The sequence below is a fragment of the Rosa chinensis genome, chromosome 6 (genome assembly GCF_002994745.2).
Source record: "Rosa chinensis cultivar Old Blush chromosome 6, RchiOBHm-V2, whole genome shotgun sequence".
Classification (NCBI taxonomy): Eukaryota; Viridiplantae; Streptophyta; class Magnoliopsida; order Rosales; family Rosaceae; genus Rosa; species Rosa chinensis.
Genome location: NC_037093.1, coordinates 55,897,387 through 55,917,194, shown reverse-complemented (window position 1 = coordinate 55,917,194; position 19,808 = coordinate 55,897,387). Strand labels below are relative to the sequence as shown.

At 38.8% G+C, this 19,808-nt stretch overlaps 4 protein-coding genes across 5 annotated transcripts; all 4 read left to right on the top strand.

The window, feature by feature from the left end:
- The first annotated feature begins 2,697 nt into the window (after positions 1-2,697).
- On the top strand, positions 2,698-9,327 carry LOC112170433 (cullin-1). 2 transcript variants are annotated; one of them, XM_024307727.2, is made up of 20 exons: positions 2,698-2,838; positions 3,386-3,545; positions 3,693-3,792; positions 3,934-4,119; positions 4,264-4,311; positions 4,399-4,602; positions 4,686-4,763; positions 5,322-5,411; positions 5,498-5,578; positions 5,667-5,726; positions 6,633-6,662; positions 6,742-6,828; positions 6,910-7,059; positions 7,176-7,231; positions 7,547-7,667; positions 7,756-7,917; positions 8,004-8,147; positions 8,261-8,479; positions 8,582-8,749; positions 8,965-9,327. In XM_024307727.2, the coding sequence occupies exons 2-20, from the start codon at positions 3,415-3,417 to the stop codon at positions 9,064-9,066; spliced, it is 2,217 nt and encodes a 738-aa protein (XP_024163495.1). In that variant the 5' UTR covers positions 2,698-2,838; positions 3,386-3,414; the 3' UTR covers positions 9,067-9,327. The 2 variants fall into 2 exon arrangements, with proteins under 2 accessions (XP_024163495.1, XP_040364720.1); XM_040508786.1 differs by lacking the exon at positions 2,698-2,838 and adding an exon at positions 2,895-2,919.
- A 188-nt stretch (positions 9,328-9,515) lies between these two features.
- On the top strand, positions 9,516-11,303 carry LOC112170434. Its single transcript, XM_040508787.1, has 2 exons — positions 9,516-10,908; positions 11,288-11,303. The coding sequence occupies exon 1, from the start codon at positions 10,001-10,003 to the stop codon at positions 10,775-10,777; it is 777 nt and encodes a 258-aa protein (XP_040364721.1). The 5' UTR covers positions 9,516-10,000; the 3' UTR covers positions 10,778-10,908; positions 11,288-11,303.
- An 898-nt stretch (positions 11,304-12,201) lies between these two features.
- Positions 12,202-13,305, top strand: LOC112170435 (transcription termination factor MTERF15, mitochondrial). The gene has a single exon (XM_040508592.1). It carries the CDS (start codon positions 12,202-12,204, stop codon positions 13,303-13,305), a length of 1,104 nt encoding a protein of 367 aa, XP_040364526.1.
- Positions 13,306-15,020: 1,715 nt separating this feature from the next.
- On the top strand, positions 15,021-16,939 carry LOC112171614. The gene is made up of 2 exons (XM_024308774.2): positions 15,021-16,191; positions 16,315-16,939. The coding sequence occupies exon 1, from the start codon at positions 15,182-15,184 to the stop codon at positions 15,962-15,964; it is 783 nt and encodes a 260-aa protein (XP_024164542.1). The 5' UTR covers positions 15,021-15,181; the 3' UTR covers positions 15,965-16,191; positions 16,315-16,939.
- Positions 16,940-19,808: the final 2,869 nt, after the last annotated feature.

The following is a 19,808-nucleotide window of genomic DNA, read 5'->3' as shown; positions in this document are numbered from 1 at the left end:
CTCTATATTTAACTATGATGCAATATTTGAGAATCCTTGTGACCTGGACTGTGATGTCTAGAGGAAGGTAATATGTGTAAACCTAGTGGTCATAGCTATAGAGTGAAGTTCCAGTGGTCATAATATGCAGAGGTATCTCATGAAGGTGTATTTGTTCAATAACACATCGGTTTTTTAATGGAGATATTGATCTATACTCTCCAGCATCATTTGCTTGCAATTTGCAAGTGTGATAGGGAATATCAACCATAGGAACATGGTTAAGCTTTGGGGTTTCTGTTATGAGAATGAACATATGTTATTGGTATGTGAGTAGCTGGAGAATGGATCCTTGGATAAACTCTTGTTTTGGTATGAAAATAATATTAATCAAGCATCTGTTTTGGACCTTTGGTAATGTAATGTCATAGTATGCTGCCAGTTTTGGATTTTTGGTATGCTTTGCATCTGTTTTGGTATGCTGCCAATTTTGGTATGCAGTGTGCTTGGTTCCTGTTTCTGAACTTTCTGTTATGCAAGCTTGCTGTTATGTCACTTATGCGCAAAGGTTTGGTAATTTGCATATGTTTTGGTAGAAGTACGCTAGACAGGAAATGTATGTAGGAAATGTGATAGTACAAGATACTATAATCCGTCCTGGTGGGGAAGAGCAAAGCCTATATATGTCATTATGTCACTACTTTCTGCCTCTTGTATATTTGGTCCTATATAGAATAAGAGTGATGAATTAGGCATGAAAGGAATGGGGCATGGGATATTTGGAATGGAATCTAGATTTCCATAGTCCACTATACGGTTAGTCTTCGTTTGTGCAAAACAAAGAAAGGTCGTATTAGACTATAGTTATTTTAGGCTTACCATTTCGTAATTCTCATGTTCTGTTTCAGATCTATGTTCTTGTAAAACCTTATTTGCAGATTATTAATTACCTATGATGAAGATCTTTCAATATTTTCCCTTCATAACATGACATATAACTTTGTGAAGAGAATGCATATGAAGGAGATGGTCCAGGAAGTCAAATGGCAGTGTTAAAAAATATAGGTACAAAATTCTAATGAATGCATATAACTTACTGTTTAGTTGGAAATTTTGAACAAGTGTACAAGACAATACATGAGAAAACTTTTAATTTGGTATGGGTACAAAATTAAAAAACAAAATCATGTATTTTATTAAGGGTTTTTATCCATTTATCCCATTTTTAGAGATTTTTTTTCCACTTACCCCATTAAGTTTTTTTTATTTTTTATTTTTAATTTTTTTTAATACCATTTTACCCTCACCCCATTATTACTTAGAGAGAGACAGAGAGAATGGAAGAAAGAGAAACCATAGGAGACTTTGCCGGAGCCGATCACAGGTCGCCGGATTCCGGTCACCGCCCGCCTGAATCTGGTCACCGGTCACCGGTAGCCACCCACCGGATTTTTCTGAAAACCTCACCGGAAAGGTCTATTGCCCCCAATAGACATCTATTACCCCCCAATAGAGAGGCAATAGATGTCTATTGCCCCTTAATAGACATCTATCTGCCATGTATTGCCCTCCAATAGGCGTCTATTGCCCCTCAATAGAACTTTCAGTAGCTGAAATAGGAACAAATATTCCTAAAATTAGACAAATAAAACTTTGATTAAACAAAAAAAAAGATTATATTAATTTTAAAACGCCTATTGCCTCCCAATAGACATTAAAAAAAAAAAATTTCCCTTTCTCTCTGCCCCATTACTTAAAAAAAAAAAACAGAAGAGAGAAATTGATTTGGCCACCCAGAGAAATACTCTGGGCACCAAATCAAAGCAAACCCATAAATCCGGCCAGACATCACCGGTGGCCGTGCTTGCTGCTCTCTCCAATCCTCGAAATGCTAGCAAAATCCTCCTCAGTGAAAACGGCATCGTTATAGGCCAAGAGTGAAGGTCGATCAATCTAGTTTTCTCCTTATCCACGATTCCACGTGGAATCGAGGCTGCAAATGGAGATGTGGTCCTCATCAATCCTAACCAATGATGATCAGATCGGCTTTCTCCTCGTTGGCTGAGTGGTCAAGGTCTTAATCAGAGTTGGAGGCCGAGTTGTTGAGGTCGACGACGACGGCAACTGAGCGGTCGAGATCGGAATCGGAATCGTTTGACGGCGACTGCAGTCGAGGTCGACGGCGGTGAGAGAGAGAGAGAGAGAGTTGGTGACGACGCCGTGGTAGGAGGCCCGACTCTGGTAGTAGGAGGAGTTGGCGTCAGGGCTTTGCAGGGCGGAGAGAGAGATAGAGAGGACAGAGTGGCGCAGTTGTAATTCTTTAATTGAGTTGAGGGCAAAATGGTCATTTAGTGTTAAATTGTGTATGTGAGAACAAAAATCTGTTGTTGGGGTAAGTGGGATAATTTTTGCTTATTTTGGTGCTTTGGGTCAAGGACCCTTAGAAGTATTAGCATTCTTGACTATTTTGGTAATTATACCCAGCCAAAGCACTTTTGCCTTACAACTTACCAAACACTCAGAAATTGCTTTTCATTTTCACAGCACTTTTAAAAATAGTTTACCAAACACTCAACAGTTTTTTCTCACAGCAAATTCAGAAATTGCTTTAAGTTCGGAAGTGCTTTTTCTTACTGTACATCAATCCCAAACTAAGCCTTAGTAAAAAATTTCAGGGACGGTGTTACTTTTTTTTATTTTATTAATTTAAATACCCGACTCCCTTTCAGTCTCGTCCTCCATTTTTTTTTTTTGTCTCCGCGATTTCCAGGGTTCGTAGTATTTGGGGATTTTCTCCAGCTCTCTTCTCTCTCTACCGCACTGTTACGATTAGGTTTTCCTCCTAATCTATCCCCCAAGGTAAACTTCACCTCCTTTCGAACTCTTCTGCGTCTGATTCTGATACGCATCCCTCTTTGTTTTGGTAGCTGGATTTCACGGGTTGGTTTTCTTCGTCGTTTTACCTATTTTTGTTTCTGCGTGAGGTTGCATTTTTGTTTGTTTGACCTGGAATTCTACGCTTCTGGTTTTGCCTAGGGTTCTTGGCTGTATGATATACTTTGTTTTCTCAGGGATCGGTTTCTTTAGGTTTTTATCGCTTTTCACTTTTTCTTGTTGAATCTTTGTGCGCATTTCTGTGCTGAATGAATTTTGATGGTGCTTGTTGTTGTATCATATATCTAGGGTTTTATTGACCATGTTTATTTGATTCCAATTCGTCTGTCAGTTTGAACATAGAAATAACCTATATATCTTCAGGTGGTTTTGGTTTCATTAGGTTCATTTTTGTACGCCAAAATTCCATTTTCTGTCGTCACTTTTTGTCAGTAATTAGTGGTTATGGAATTCTTGATTTTTATGCCTTGGGTACTGATGATTTTTTTTTTCTGTTCTTATGCTAAAACAGTTGGAAGTCAAACATATTCATTAGCAGCAATGGAACGCAAGATTATTGAGTTGGATCAAGGATGGGACTATATGCAGAAGGGGATCACCAAGCTGAAGAGGATTCTAGAGGGATTGCCAGAGGCTCAGTTTAACTCCGAAGAATACATGATGCTTTACACGTATCCTTTACCGCATAATTTGCATTTGTTGCTGTAGATACTATCGCTGTATATGTCTGTCTTGCTTCTTTTATTTTCCCCATTATGGTTGTTCGGGAGTAATTTTTATCATGCTGTGAGGTGAACTTTCCCTAACTATAATTACAGAACTATCTATAACATGTGTACTCAAAAGCCCCCATATGATTATTCTCAACAGCTTTATGACAAATATAAGGAGGCATTTGAGGAATACATTACCTCAACGGTGAGAACTTAGGCTCCTTTATTATTATAATAATATATATTTTCACACTCTCAATTTTACAATCCACACTCTCAATAACATCCTTTTATTTTCTGAACTTACATGAAAATATATATTAAAATTTGGTTGGTCATCTATTAGGTGATGCCTTCTCTAAGAGAGAAGCATGATGAGTTTATGCTGCGGGAACTTGTCCAAAGATGGGCAAATCATAAGATTATGGTCAGGTGGCTGTCACGCTTCTTTCATTATCTTGATCGTTACTTCATTGCACGTAGATCGCTTCCTGCATTAAATGAAGTTGGGCTTTCCTGCTTTCGTGATCTGGTTAGTTATGTCTCTCTTATCACCCCTTATTAAGCGACAATACCGTATTCTGCTGACTGTACACAAAAATCTTATATCCTGTTATACATTGTCACCGTGCGCGTTGCTTCAATAATGACTGAGGTACTAAATTTGTGATCTCAGGTTTACCGGGAGGTAAATGCTAATGCCAGAGTTGCTGTGATTGGTCTCGTAAGTTCATTGCTCCTGTTCATGTACTTAGAAATATCTAGATCTTGTCATTCAATGAATGTTGTATGACCGAAGCTTTTCTACCAGATTGATAAAGAACGTGAAGGAGAGCAGATTGACAGAGCACTATTGAAGAATGTGATAGACATATTTGTTGAAATTGGCATGGGACAAATGGATGCTTATGAACAGGACTTCGAAGCAAACATGCTAAATGATACTGGTGACTACTATTCTCGGAAAGCATCAAATTGGATTTTGGAGGATTCTTGTCCAGATTATATGTTGAAGGCAAGTTTACCGTTTAGATGCTTTTTGGTGAGGTGTGGTTCTTAGACCAGTTTGTTGTCTAACACCTCTTGTGAACTGTACAGGCAGAGGAATGTTTGAGAAGGGAGAGGGACAGAGTTTCTCATTACCTACATTCAAGCAGTGAGCAGAAGCTGGTGGAGGTCAGTTAATACATAAATATATATTCGATAGCTTGTTTATAAATGAGTGTATGCAAATTGCTTCATAATTTGGGGCTAGTATGTATTGCCATTTAACAACTTTTACAGAAGTACATTGAATTATGGAAGTCAACTACGCCTCCTCGCAAAGCAAGCTCATGAATAATGTTTGTCAGAAGAATGAGTAAAAGTTAAAACCATCATTCATTGGGGTCGTATTATATAGATGTCAAAGGCAGAAATTTCAGTCCCAAAATAATAATCATTTAGAGATGATTTATTACTGATGCATTAGGAATCTACAATGAAGTACTTAACTAATAAATAAGAAACTATCTTTCTACATGGGATGTGTATGGCGCATAATGATTAGGAACATATAATACATAAAGTACCTTTAGAAATGTTGTGTTACATGATTTATGTATGTAAGGTGAAAGCAGGTTAAAGAGTTGGTGTGAAAGTGTTGTCTTACATTTCGATTGATGTGTTCTCTTATATAGTATACTCCCTACTGTGAAGTTCATGTTATTTATTGTTGCATTGCTTGACCTGTAGAAAGTGCAAACTGAGTTGTTGGTGGTTTATGCAACTCAACTGCTTGAGAAGGAGCATTCTGGATGTCGTGCTTTGCTTAGAGATGACAAGGTATATTGTTACCATTGCATTTTTTGATCTTGTTGTTCAGTAATTTTAAAGCATTTCTAATACCATGTGCAATTGTTTATTTCAAGGTGGAGGATCTTTCTAGGATATATAGGCTTTACCATAAAATAACTAAAGGCTTGGACCCTGTTGCTGCTGTATTTAAACAGGTAAGTTGGTTTTTTGCTCATGTTCTACATCTGACCTTATTTGCTGCCTGCTCATTACGTTGGTACTAATACTTTTGAGGGTTTACAGCATGTTACTGCTGAAGGTACTGCTTTAGTCCAAGCGGCTGAAGATGCTACAAGTAACCAGGTTCAACATCTTTGTGTACCCTAAATAGAGTATAAATTGTCTTGGTGTTATACGGTTGTGCTTACTTCTCTCCATGCATATCTGTGTTCACTGTCAGTTTCTGTATATGTTTGTTAATCACAAGACATTACTATGAAGAGATTCCTGTACTTGTCATCTACTGTGTTTCACAAAGTTTAAGGTGTAACATGAGACATTCACCACCCGTATGGGAGGTGTAATAAAAACTAGTTGGTATAACATAGTTAAAAAAAAGTCAATTGTCACACATTAGAATTCTGGGTATCTAATGAATGAGCATGTAAATTTGATGTGATATGTATTTACATGAAATTTGTCTTTAAGTGATTCCTTTAATGGCATATGTATGTGAGTTTCCATGAGAATCAATATTTAACGAAGTTGTAACTAAGATAAATCACTTCAACAAATTCTATGGTTATTGTGGAAGTGTCCACTTCGTACAAAGTTAGTCATCAATCATGTAGTTCCTTGGTCCAAATGTATTTTTGTTCAAATGTGTCATGACCGTATCTCAGCCGTAGTTTTCAATCTTGTATCCCAAGAGACCAAAACATAATGCATGGGGATGCAGTTCTGTGTCCCTAGCTGATGAATGTAGGTTTTGTTTGTGTATCTTGGCTATTAACTATCTGGGACAGTTGTATATTCTGTCCTCTGTTTCCTGTGGCTTTGGACCATAAAGTTTTTTATTATTATTTTTCCAGTAATTATGTTTGATTATTTGTTGGTCAACCCCTCGCATGGGTGTTGATCTTCAGCCCCATGTGTGTCTGTTTTGGGAGTGGTACTGCACGAACCAGAAAGTTCGCCTCAAATAGCTTCTAATTGTTCTCTTGCTTTTCATTATATGAGTGCTAAGTGTTATGAACAATGCTTTTGCAGGGATCAAGTGGATCTGGTGCTCAGGAGCAGGTAAATTATTTTTAATGTGTTTTTATAACTTCCTGAATTGATTGTGATTGGAGGTGTTGACTTATCTCTGTGACTTCAGGTCCTAGTCAGGAAAATAATTGAATTGCACGACAAGTATATGGCATATGTCAATGATTGCTTTATAAATCACTCACTGTTTCACAAGGTTAGTGTTATGACATACTGGTCATTTACATTTTATCTTTACACTTTGTGTGATTTTCTTGTTTATTTGGGTGTTTAATAGGCTTTAAAAGAGGCATTTGAGGTGTTTTGTAATAAAGCGGTTTCTGGGAGTTCAAGTGCTGAGTTACTGGCTGGATTCTGCGACAATATACTCAAGAAGGGTGGAAGTGAGAAGTTGAGTGATGAGGCTATAGAAGAAACACTTGAGAAGGTATTCTGTTCACGTTTTTTCCTATTAAGGATTCAACTTTTTTGTGATAATGTTTTCTTGTTGGGTTCATTTATTTTGTCAATTAACATTAAGATTATCATTTCAATTCTTCTCAGGTTGTTAAGCTGCTTGCTTATATCAGTGATAAAGATCTTTTTGCAGAATTCTACAGGTAAACCTCTGTTTTGAGCTTGGAGTATATATGTTTTATGTTTCAAAAGTTGCAACTGTTGTCAGAAGTCGGTGATATATTTGGTCATTAGACCTCCGTACTGCAGCGTTCTCGGCTTTTGATTGTGAATTTTAATACAGATACACTCACCTGTTTCTATATACCCACAGAAAGAGACTACTGTGTCCGGCTTTTTACATTGAAATGCTTTTTATACCCGACTGCTATAACACTTCATACATATTATATACATATATATATATATATATTTGTTATTATTGACTAGTAGCCAATAGCTTTCATTCATCCTGTCAGGAAAAAGCTTGCCCGTCGGCTACTTTTTGATCGGAGTGCTAACGAGGACCATGAAAAAAGTATTCTAACAAAACTGAAGCAGCAGTGTGGTGGACAGTTCACCTCAAAGATGGAAGGAATGGTCAGTTGACCTGTTTATTCCTTGGCGTCTTTCTCTATGCTATTGTCGTGTTAATATTGATTACGTTGGCACTGTATTTTACTTTCAGGTTACGGATTTGACAGTGGCTCGGGACAATCAGGTCAACTTTGAAGAGTATCTTAAGAACAATGAAAATGTTAGTCCTGGTATGGATTTGACAGTCACAGTTCTTACAACTGGTTACTGGCCAAGTTATAAATCTTTCGATCTTAACCTTCCCGAAGAGATGGTAAGATTTTGCTTTACATTCTGATGCCCAACTTTATGCTTGAAGAATGTACTTATCACCTGAAGTATAATTTGTTCACATTTTAGGTGAGGTGTGTAGAAGTCTTTAAGGCATTCTATGAAACAAAAACAAAGCACAGGAAGCTTACATGGATTTACTCTTTGGGAACCTGCAACATCAATGGCAAGTTTGAGCCAAAAACAATTGAATTGGTTGTATCAACCTATCAGGTAACATCACATTGTCTATTGCTTTATTCCCTTTTGGTGTTGAAACCATTTGACTATTCCAATATGATTTATAGTAAGGAGACTCTAAATTCTGTTGTGTTCATTCGGTACAGGCTGCTCTCCTGCTGCTCTTTAATACTGCAGAAAGATTGAGCTATTCAGAAATATTGACCCAGCTAAACCTTACCCATGATGATTTGGTTAGATTGCTTCATTCCCTGTCATGTGCCAAGTACAAGATTTTACTAAAGGAGCCTGCCACAAAGACTATCTCGCCAAATGACAACTTTGAGTTCAACTCTAAGTTCACAGACAGACTGAGAAGAATTAAGGTCTGATATTGCTATACTGTTGGTCTGATATTGCTATACTGTTTTCATTTCACTTTTGTGTTAAGAGTAGACGAGTCAAAACTTGCACTTTTTGTATCATAGATTCCCCTTCCACCAGTGGATGAAAGGAAGAAAGTAATTGAAGATGTGGACAAAGACCGGCGATATGCTATTGATGCTGCAATTGTTCGGATCATGAAGAGCAGAAAAGTCCTGGGTCATCAACAGTTGGTGATGGAGTGTGTTGAGCAGTTGGGACGGATGTTTAAGGTATTTGTCCAGTTCACTGTCATTGAATGCATTTATTTGCTATTTGCACTTGTTTTTTTTTTTTTTTTTTGTATATAAGAAGTGAACTTATGTACTTGTTATAGATCAGGGTTAAGCTTGGCCAAAAGAAAATTGCAATTCTATTACATTTAAATTATATTTGTGTAACATGTTCATGAAACTGACATTGTTATGTGTGAATTTGAATTATGCAGCCTGATATCAAAGCAATCAAGAAGCGCATTGAAGATCTCATCACTCGTGACTACCTTGAGCGGGACAAGGAAAACCCGAACATGTTCAAGTATCTTGCATGATTTGAATGCTGGAGCTGGGGATGTTATGGATTAGGAACTTGGGGTTCTGCTGTATATGATATGCAACTCTTTTAAAATTCTAGGATTTTGAAAGGAGTGGATTATTTTTGTGCAATGCGCTATTAAGGCCAGTTTTGTGCAATTCACCCATAACCATCGTCGTTCCAGAGAGTTTAATGCGCAATTATTTCAGAAGAGCTTATGTACTGCTGTAGTACTATTTTTGTGGTTCGTAAGAATATAAAAACCAATGTTCTGATGTATTGTATGTGCTGCATTGATGATAATATTGTCTGCTTCTGCTTCTATAGATGGGGCTTTGTGGTGATAAACACCAAAGAGTTGGCTTTGCTCTCTATTTGATGCTTTACATTACTCCGGCGGATCCATTTTTGTGGACAGATGCACTAGACTACTCCGTTTCATTCAGTTTCGGATATTATAAGGGACTTTCCCCACAGAAGAATGCAAAGACATGGGAATAATAGAAGAATTCAAAGACCGGAGAGGTGCAAATTTTGAGTTATCACGTTCCGGAATCAAGGAAATCCAAAGTGTGGGAATTAGGAAAAACCAAAATATCGATCCTTTTTAATCTGTCTATTCCTTGATCCTCATCCTGTAATCAGTCTATAATTTATGGTACCCAACTCCAGTTTCAGCTTGGCATCCCCAATGTTGTCTCGTTTGTTTTCCAGAAATTGGCTCTCTCCCAAGGAGTTTCTGATTCTCATTTTCGTCTTCAAAATCAGTGGTTTGTACAAGAAGCTCCAATGATTTTAAAGTCTCTTACCTGGTTAACTCATGTGGGCTTTACCTAGAAGCCGCCATTGTAGCATCCCACAAGGTAAAGCTTCCATCTTTCAAGAAACCAGACTCCGTTTTAGCGCTGCTGAAACACTATGAATTCTCGGAAACCCAGATCTCAACTCTTATGCGGAGACACCCATATGTTCTGGTGGCAAATGCCCAGGAAACCCTTTTGCCAAAGCTCGAGTTTTTGTGCTCCATAGGAATGTCAAGGCTCGACCTTGCAAGAACACTGGCAAACAACCCAATTGTTTTGATGCGGAGTTTGGAATACCAAATTAGACCCTCTTATACCTTCTTGAAAAAAGTGGTGCTCTCTGATGTGAAGGTCGTGGATATTTGGAAGCGCAACCCATGGATTTTCAGGGGAAATCTGTTCAAGAATGTGATACCCAATATTGAGCTTGTGAGAGAATTGGGCATGCCCCAGTCCTGTATTGCCCTGTTGCTAACATATTATGCTAATATTGTGATGAAAAAGCCTGATTTCTTCAGTCAACTTGTGGGTGAGGTCAAAGAAATGGGATTTGACCCTCAAAGGTCGAGCTTTGTGCAGGCCATGCATGCATTATCTGGAAAAGAGACGACATGGAAACTCTGTCAAGAGGCTTATAGGAGGTGGGGTTGGTCTGACGAGGATATTCTTGATGCCTTCAGGTCGCATCCGCTGTGCATGATGAAGTCAGGGAAGAAAATAATGGAAACAATGGATTTCTTAGTGAACAAGATGGGGTGGCAGTCACAGAAGATTGCAAGGTCTTCCAGGGTTTTGGGTTACAGCTTGGAGATGAGAATCATCCCAAGGTGTTCCGTTGTTAGAATTTTGTTGTTGAAAGGATTGATGAAAGAGGAAGAGTTGAATATGAATACTATTATTACTACGTATTTACTTCCTGACTAAGTTTGTGAGCAGATATCTCAACCAAGTACCTCAATTGTTGAATGTGTACCAAGGGAAAGTGGATTTTCAGTATGTATGATCTTGGTGACACAGTTCTAGGGTCATAGTGTTGAATCCGGAGGTGCTACTAGGTTTGTCAATTATTTTTACTCTCTTGATTGCTAGGCAAAATGATCACTTCTAATAGTCACTGTCTCAGTCTGGATTTGGAAAACAAGTTTCGGATTTTCCATGTCATGCATGTTACATCAACCATCATGAACAATGAAGATATTTGATCCGTAGCAATTGAATGTATTCTGCATTATTTCCCTAGATCACTCTCAGTGGTTTTATCACTTTATGGTTGTTACAAATGTAAAAAGCTGGATGAATCATTACTTCATAAGATTATAATTGCTGCATCTCTATGGCTTATTAATCATTAGTTTATAGTAGTATGTGGACGCTGTTGGCTGCTGTACTATGATCATGTGCTTGAAAACTGAAAATGAAAAACATCTTTTTCAGAAACAATTGCAAAATATCCCCATGTTTGGTATTTTTGCTCGGAGAGGAGAATCATCCCTTTGGTTGTGATAAGTTTTCTTTTGAAAGGGTTGATGAAAGAGGAGACCTTGAGTTTTGAAAGTCTGCTTTTCATGTCCTGTTACATTATTTGATCTGTAGCAAATTGAACGTGTTCTGCGTCTATCATTGTTGTTCATGATAGTTGATGAAAACACGGTGTTTGCTGTTGCTGCTGAGTCTGAGTAGAGAAGGCGCTGGAAAACAAGGTGGTCCCGAAGCCGCCGGTGGAAAACAACGACGTGGTGGGAGTTCCGAAGAATGGGGTGGAACTAGGAGTGAAGAAGGACGGGGTCGTCAACGGAGTGCCGAAGGCTGCAGCCTGGAGTAGTGCATTAGTACGTTTATATACTTGTTTCCTTTTCTTTTCCGGATCTGAGGCAGAGTCTATACGCTGTGTATAGGTAGTTGATAAAAAATTAAAATATTGTTGGTATAGAAGGATTGAATGTTCTACCACTTCATAAGTTGCAGATGTTTGAGTCTCTCCTGAGTTCTAAGTCTATTTGCAGAGCAATCGGTTTCCACTTTGCGTAGTTTTGTCACATTGTAACTGGCAGCAAATGGGTATGCTGAATTTCTTGTCTTCTTAGATAGGTTCGTGGCAACTACTTCATATAAAGGAAACATGACAATGTGTACTTGTGAAAGAAGGTCGTCATGGGCCACCTCCAATGGAGGAGCAGAGCCCAAATTTTGGCCCAAAATTTCAATTAAATAGAAGGGTTTGGAAATTCGGGATTGGCCGTCTCCTAGCTCTCAAAACAAAACAGTAGAGTATGGCACCCCACTCAATTTTCAGCAAGAGCCTCAGATTTTGTCGTGTGTTTTACAGAAATGGGCACCCAGTCGGGGGAATGGCTTCGCATTTTGGTCCTCAAAAGCAGTTGTTTTGTACAAGACTCACCGGCAGGTCCGAAATCCCAGCCGACCAAGATGATTCTACAGTCTCCTACCTGGTTAACTCGTGTGGGTTGTCCCCAGAATCCGCTACTCTAGTATCCCACACGGTAAAGCTTCAATCTTTAGAGAAACCAGACTCCGTTTTAGCGCTTTTGAAACACTATGAATTCTCAGAGGCCCAGATTTCAAAGGTTGTGCAGAGACTCCCACATATTCTCTTGGCCGATGTGGAGCAAACCCTTTTGCCAAACCTCGAGTTTTACTGCTCCATAGGAATGTCAAGGCTCCACCTTGCAAGAACACTGAGCTACAACCCATGGCTCATGAGTCTAAGCTTGAAAAACGATATTGTACCAGCTTATAGCTTCTTCAAGAGCGTGGTGATCTCTGATGTCAAAGTGATCCATATTTTGAAGCACAAGTCCTGGATTTTCAGGGAAAATTTATCCAAGAATTTGATACCCAATATTGAGCTTGTGAGAGAATTGGGCATTCCCCAGTCCTGCATTGCCCTCTTGCTAACTAGTTATACTGATGTAGTGATGAAAAAGCCCGAATTGTTCAGTCAACTTGTGCATCAAGTCACAGAAATGGGATTTGACCCTCAAAATTTGAGCTTTGTGCAGGCCATACACGCATTATATGGGAAAGAGACGACATGGAAACGATGTCAAGAGGTTTATAGGAGGTGGGGTTGGTCTGAGAATCATATACGTTCTGCTTTCAGGGTGTCTCCACTGTGTATGGTTATGTCAGAGAAGAAACTAATGGGAACAATGGATTTCTTAGTGAACAAGATGGGGTGGCAGTCACAAACAATTGCGAAACATCCCCATGTTTTGAGTTACAGCTTGCAGAAGAGATTCATCCCGAGGTTTTCAGTTGTTCGAGTTTTGTTTTTGAAAGGATTGATAGAAGAGGAGAACTTGAGTTTGGCTACTGGGATTTCAAAGTCAGAGAAGTACTTCTTGGATAGGTTTGTGAACAGATATCTCAGCCAAGTACCTCAATTGTTGGATGTGTACCGTGGAAAAGTAGATATCCAGGATGTGTTGTAATTTCTGATGGATGATATAGCTGAATTGCAAAATATCCCCATATTTGGTGTTTTAGCTTGGAGAGGAGAATCATCCCTTTGGCTATTATAAGTTTTCATTTGAAAGGCTTGATGAAAGAGGAGAACTTGAGTTTTGAAAGTTTGCTTTTTTTTTTTTCTTTTTTTTTAACCCACCACTTCCTACTCTTGATGGGGATCGAACACATGATCTTCCAAATGAGAGGCCATTGTCTTACACCACTAAACAAATGTTATTTGATCGGTAGCAAATTGAACGTGTTCTGCGTCATCACAGTACGTTGTTCACAATATATGTCCATAGTGCAGTGCCGAATAGGGGAAAGCTCTCACATTATGCTTCTAGATTACTCAAAGATGACAAAAGCTCGATCAAAAATCAACTTATAGTTGCTGCATCTACATGCCAACTGTTATTTAGGCTACCTGTGACTCTTGATCTTAACTGTCAGTTGGAATTCTATAATTCCGCGAGTCACTCTTTTTCTCAAGCGTTTTAGTAAGAGATAAGTTCCACTTTCTTGTTAGGTATTGATAGTTACTAGCGAGGATAGTGGAGACAGGTTTCACCGCTGTTCTTAACTCACGGAGATTGATGAAGAAAACTCGGTGCTTGGAGAGGAGGAATTCCTCGTCTGGAATCAAGGCAAAAGCGTCCTCTTGATAAGAAAGTTGTTAGAAAGGAGAAGAAGGGAAACTCGGAAATAATGCTGGTGAGAATCTGAAGAAGAACTCGACTCGAACATAACGGGAAGAGCATTGTACCGTGTCTTGTATATTTTTGATATGCCTAAAGTTGGATAACCTAAGGTCCATACATCAGAGACAACCAATTACAAGAGTGTAGGTGTTTTTCGAATCACTTCTGCTATTTTTTGCAAGCTCATTGGCTTCGAAGCTGCGAAAAAAGTGCTCATATGATGTGCGCTCCGAAGCAGCCTGCTTCATCTAGGCTTGCTCTTCAACTAACCCCCATAGCCAGCAATATAGGGCTGCTTGTGCATTCAAAATATTAATGACCGTTTTCAATAACACTAAAGAAAAACATGTTTAATATCTCTTAAAAGTCATCTCTTACAACTTTAGCTAGGCTTCCTCCAAAGCAAACTGCTTTCGTTTAACCTCATCTTTTTCGACCATTACAGAATGAAGATCAAAGGAAGATCCGTGGCACCACACCAGGGTTGAAATTTTGAACCAGTTTAACGAGGCTGGATATTGACAAATTAATATTTTTGGTAATACATACTTCAAGAGGAAGTTTGATTTCCCCCTCTTAAAAATAAGATCCCACATCCGAGAAATATGTGTGTGTCATATACTTGATATGGTCAGGTTTTAAAAATTAGTTTGACCTATTGTGGGGGGCATTAAGGTGGAAATTTGGGAGGGTCTCGAGTTAGACAACCTCGGTGGTGGGACTATGCCTAGAAGTGGCCATTACTAGGCAAAGGCTCTGCGTGTTCCCTACATCGGGCAATTTCTAGGGCATGATACCACGAGTTGCCCATGCCGCTCATTAAAGAGGTATTTGTTCTTAGGGCATGAAGAAGTGTGTGTTCTCAGCCTGTGGCGGAATGCCAACCGTGCTCGAACTCCCAACCTCCACTTTTCTCTTCTTAACGGTGGATTATATCAGAAACTCTTCTTAAGCGATCCAAGGCAGAAAGAATATCATTATCCGACCAACCCCATCTCACAAGGTAAGTCTTCAACCAGACTCTGTGCTAGCCCTTTTGAGAGAGTATGAATTCTCATACTCCCAGATCTCAACTGTTGTTCGTAGATACCCACGACTTGTCTTAGCCGATGGGAAGAAAACCCTTTTGCCAAAGCTTGAGTTTTTGTGCTCCATAGGAATGTCAAGGCTCGACCTTGCAAGAACACTGAGCTACAACCCAATTCTTTTTACGCGAAGCTTGAAAAACTGCGTTATACCATGTTATACCTTCCTCAGAAGCGTCGTGCTCTCTGATTTCAAGGTCGTCAATATTTGGAAGCGCCACTCATGGATTTTCGGGGCAATTCTATCCAAGAATGTGATACCCAATATTGGGCTTCTCAGAGAATTGGGCTTGCCCCAGTCCTCTATCACTCTGTTGGTAACGTATCATGCTGAGATTGTGATGAGAAAGCCTGAATCGTTCAGTGAACTTGTGGGTGAAGTCGAACAATTGGGATTTGACCCTCAAAAGTCGAGCTTTGTGCATGCCATGCACGCATTATATGGGAAGAAGACAACATGGAGGCGAAATGAAGAGGCATATAGGAGGTGGGGTTGGTCGGATAATGATATTCTCTCTGCCTTTAGGTTGTGTCCACTGTGTATGATCAAGTCGGAGAAGAAAATAATGGAAACAATGGATTTCTTAGTGAACAAGATGGGATGGAAATTAGGGAAACTTGCAAAGTTTCCATATGTTTTTTTGTACAGCTTGGAGAAGAGAATCATCCCAAGGTGTTCAGTTGTTAGAGTTTTGTTGTTGAAAGGATTGATGAAAGAGGACAAGCTGAGTTTGGCTACTATTATTACTACTTCAGAGAAGTACTTCTTGAATATGTTTGTGACCAGATATCTCGACAGGGTACCCCAATTGTCGAATGTGTACCAAGGAAAAGCGAAATATTCGCTTATCCTGTAGTTGGTGAGATTAGTTTGTAACACAGTTTTAGGCTGTATGGTGTTGAATCAGGAAGGGGCTTGCTAAATAGAAGGAGCCTTCTCAGTATTGGCTATAAAGAGGTTTCTCAATAGTGTCCCTAGATTATTCATTGGTTTTATGTTCTCTCCAAGATGTGAAAAGCTCGGTGAAAGGTCTTCAGTTTATAGTTGCTGCATCTCTATGCCAAACTATGGGCACGCTGCAAGGTATGTCTGTTCTCTGTTAGTAAAGAGAGGATCCATGTTAAGCTGATAGCTGTGGATTCTGAACCAGCTGGGATAAGATTCTGCTACGTGAAATTTCTAACAACCGTATGTAAATCATGTTAGGCACGGCGATTGAGTTGGGGATCAGGAGATAATTGCTGATCGCTGATCCGGTAATGAAAAGCACCTGTTTTCTTTGTCCCATTTGAACACTAATATGTGCAGTCCGAAAAGTTCAAGCAGAATTCGGATCCACTCATTGTTTGCTGTGACTGTTGGTCAAAATTGTCATTCTGTATTCTGTAGTTTAGTGATTCACTCAATTTCTTTAGTGTTCTAGTAAAGGTCAACTTTCTTGTAGCTATTGATAACTTGTACTGATGGTAGTGGAGACATTCTTTCACCACTGTTCTTGACTCGGAAATTGATGAACAAACTCAGTGACTCGGGAGGAGGATTCCTGGTCCAGATCAAGGCAAACGCGTCCTCCTGATAAGAACTTGATAGAAAGGAGAAGGGAAGCTCAGAAATAACGCCGGGAAGTACTTACTGTTGGTACTTGGTGAGCATCTGAAGAAGAACTCTTGGTCTTGTGTAACTCAAACTGTCAAACATGATGGGAAGAGCATTCTTCTGTGTCTTGTATCTTTTAGATATATGCATGAAATTACTTTCTTGGACTGCAGCATTCTTTTCTGTAATTGCTACTTAGATGCCTTTTATATGATCATTATGAAAGTGCTTGTTAAGAGTGTAAATATGGAATGCAAAGTAGTGAAGTATCATTACAGAGCTGGAGTGAACGCTAGAATAATTTGTGTTTGATAATATGTGAGATCACGCAGTTCATATATGCAATTAGAAAACCAAAGAACATAAGCTATATGCTTCAAAGGAATTCTTTGCCGCTGGGGTATAAAACACAAAAAACTAGCCAAACGAGCAGTCTAATGTATGGAATTCCACTACATTTTCAGCAAGAGCCTCAGAATGGCATATCCCCAATATTCTCCCGCTTGTTTTGCAGATCAGTCCAAGGATTTGATTCACATTTTGGTCTTCAATATCAATCGTTTTGTACAAACTCATCTCAGCAGCTCCAGAATCTCAGCCGGCCAAGATGATTCTACAGTCTCTTACCTCATTAGCTCATGTGGGCTCTTACCCAGATCCCAACTCTTGTGCGGAAATACCCCCCAATTCTTTTGGCGAATGTGGAGCAAACCCTTTGCAAAGCTTGAGTTTTTCTGCTCCATAGGAATTTTGAGGCTCGACCTTGCAAACACTGTGAGCTACGACCCATCGCTCCTGGCGCGAAGCTTGAAAAACATGATCATACCCAATTATAACTTCGTCAAAGAGCGTGGTGCTCTTTGGTGTCAAGGTTCTGAATATCTTGAAGCACAAGTCATGGATTTTCCAGGAAAACCTATCCAAGAAAGTGATACACAATATTGAGCTTGTGAGGGAATTGAGCCTGCCCCAGTCTTGTATTGCCCATTTGGTAACATATTATACTGGTATTGTGATGAGAAAGCCTGAATTTTTCAGTCAACTTGTGGGTGAGGTCAAATAAATGGGATTTGACCCTCAGAAAATGAGCTTTGTGGAGGCCATGCATGCATTATCTGGAAAACAGACGACACGGAAACGATGTCAAGAGGCGTTGTGTCCATTTGTGGGTTATGTTGGAGAAGAAAATAATGGGAACAATGGATTTCTTAGTGAACAAGATGGGGTGCATTCCCAGTAGATTGCAAAATATCCCAATGTTTTGTGTTACAGCTTGGAGAAGAGAATCATCCCAAGGTGCTCGGTTGTAAGAGTTTTGATCTTGAAAGGATTGATGAAAGAGGACGAGTTTGAGTATGAATACTCTTATTGCTACTCCAGAGAAGTACTTCTTGACTGTGTTTGTGAGCAGATATCTCAACCAAGTACCTCAGTTGATGAATGTGTACCAAGGGAAAGTGGATGTTCAGGATGTTTGATCTTGGTGACACAGTTCTAGGCTGTTGAATCCTGAGTCTGTAGTTGAAGAAATTGAAGGATGCCTCGTAAGTATATCCGCTTTCCCTGTAGTTGGTGTGAATGAGATTAGTTGGTAACACAGTTCTAGGATTGCTAGTGTTGAATCAGCCTTCTCAGTATTCACTATAAAGACGTTTCTCAATTATCGTCTCTGCCTTGCATCACATTGTTCATTACTAGAAAAGATGATTACTTCTAAATTCTAATCATGTTCCCAGTCTGGACTTAGAAAAAAAGGTTTCTAATTTGTCATGTCCTGTTAGATTATTGATTGGTAGCAATTGAATTGATTGGGTTCTCTGTTCACCATTGCTGCCTCCAATAATGTCCTTAGATTACTATATTATACCTGAATAAAACACGTACTTGCGTTTTTTTTTTTTTTTAAAAAAAACTTCCGTACTTCATATTTTTGAAATGGACTCGTTAAATTTTCTATACTTTTGAAGCCTAAAATATTATACATGTACTACACACGACTTTTACATTTTTTTTTTCTTCATATTTTACACATTTTGTTGAAAAAAAAGAATAAATTTAATATTTAAAATTAAAAATATTTTGCTGAATTTTTTAAACAAACCATTTGATGAAATTTTTGAATAATACACGTACGTATTTCTCACATACTATACGCATCCTGTATTTTACTAACTATGCTGTATGCTCATTGGTTTTATGGTCTCTCCCTCTCTCTCAAAGATGTGAAAAGCTGGATGAAAAGCCTTCGGTTTATTGTTGCTGCATCTCTATGTTGGCATACTGCTAGGTACTGTATGTCTCTTCTGCATTAGTAAAGAGAGGAACCATGTTCGGCTGATAGCTGTGGATTCTGAACCAGCTGGGATAAGATTCTGCAACATGAAACTTCCAACAACCATAAGTAAATCATGTTAGACACACCGATTGAGTTGTGGATAAGGAGATTATCGCCAACACAATAATGAAAAGCACATGTTTTCTTTGTCCCATTTGAACATTAATATGTGCAGTCTGGAAAGTTCAACCAGAATTCGGATCCACTCATTGTCTGCTGTGACCGTTGGTCTAGATTGTCCGTCTGAAATCTGTAGTTTAGTGATTCACTCATTTACTTTTGTCCATTAGTATTCTAGTAATAGAGAAAATTTAAACTTATTGTGAGGATATGTGATCTTGCTATATTTGCCCTAGCTGAAGTTGCAACACAGTTGTAGGCTGATAGTGCTGAATCCAAAGGCACCACCATTTGATGTTTGGAGTAGAAAACATGCTTCTCTATGATTTTCTTAAAAGTAGATAACCATCGTCTCAGTTTGGACTAGAAAAGAGGTTTTTAATTTGTTATGCATGTCCTGTTGGTATTCAAGAATGAGATACTCATTTCGGACAATTTTGAAGTTTTGAACTGTAAATATGTCTGTTTAATTCGCAACAAAAGACTGGCTGTTCATCTACAGTCTAATAATATGTTGATCACACAAGTACAGTTTGGAAATATGATGCAGAATTGATGCTCAGATGATTAGACTAACCTACACATTTCCAATATGAGATGAAAGTAGGACCAGTCCTGAAATTGAAACAATATATAGCAGCAACTACCT

Bases quoted from the DNA above. Each gene is read 5' to 3' on its own strand.
- LOC112170434 (XM_040508787.1), top strand. From the start codon at position 10,001: ATGCGGAGACACCCATATGTTCTGGTGGCAAATGCCCAGGAAACCCTT.
- LOC112170433 (XM_024307727.2), top strand. From the start codon at position 3,415: ATGGAACGCAAGATTATTGAGTTGGATCAAGGATGGGACTATATGCAG. The intron at 4,603-4,685 runs GCAAGTTTACCG...TGAACTGTACAG, and splicing joins GTCCAGATTATATGTTGAAG to GCAGAGGAATGTTTGAGAAG. The intron at 8,480-8,581 runs GTCTGATATTGC...TTTGTATCATAG, and splicing joins ACAGACTGAGAAGAATTAAG to ATTCCCCTTCCACCAGTGGA.
- LOC112170435 (XM_040508592.1), top strand. From the start codon at position 12,202: ATGGCTTCGCATTTTGGTCCTCAAAAGCAGTTGTTTTGTACAAGACTC.
- LOC112171614 (XM_024308774.2), top strand. From the start codon at position 15,182: ATGTCAAGGCTCGACCTTGCAAGAACACTGAGCTACAACCCAATTCTT.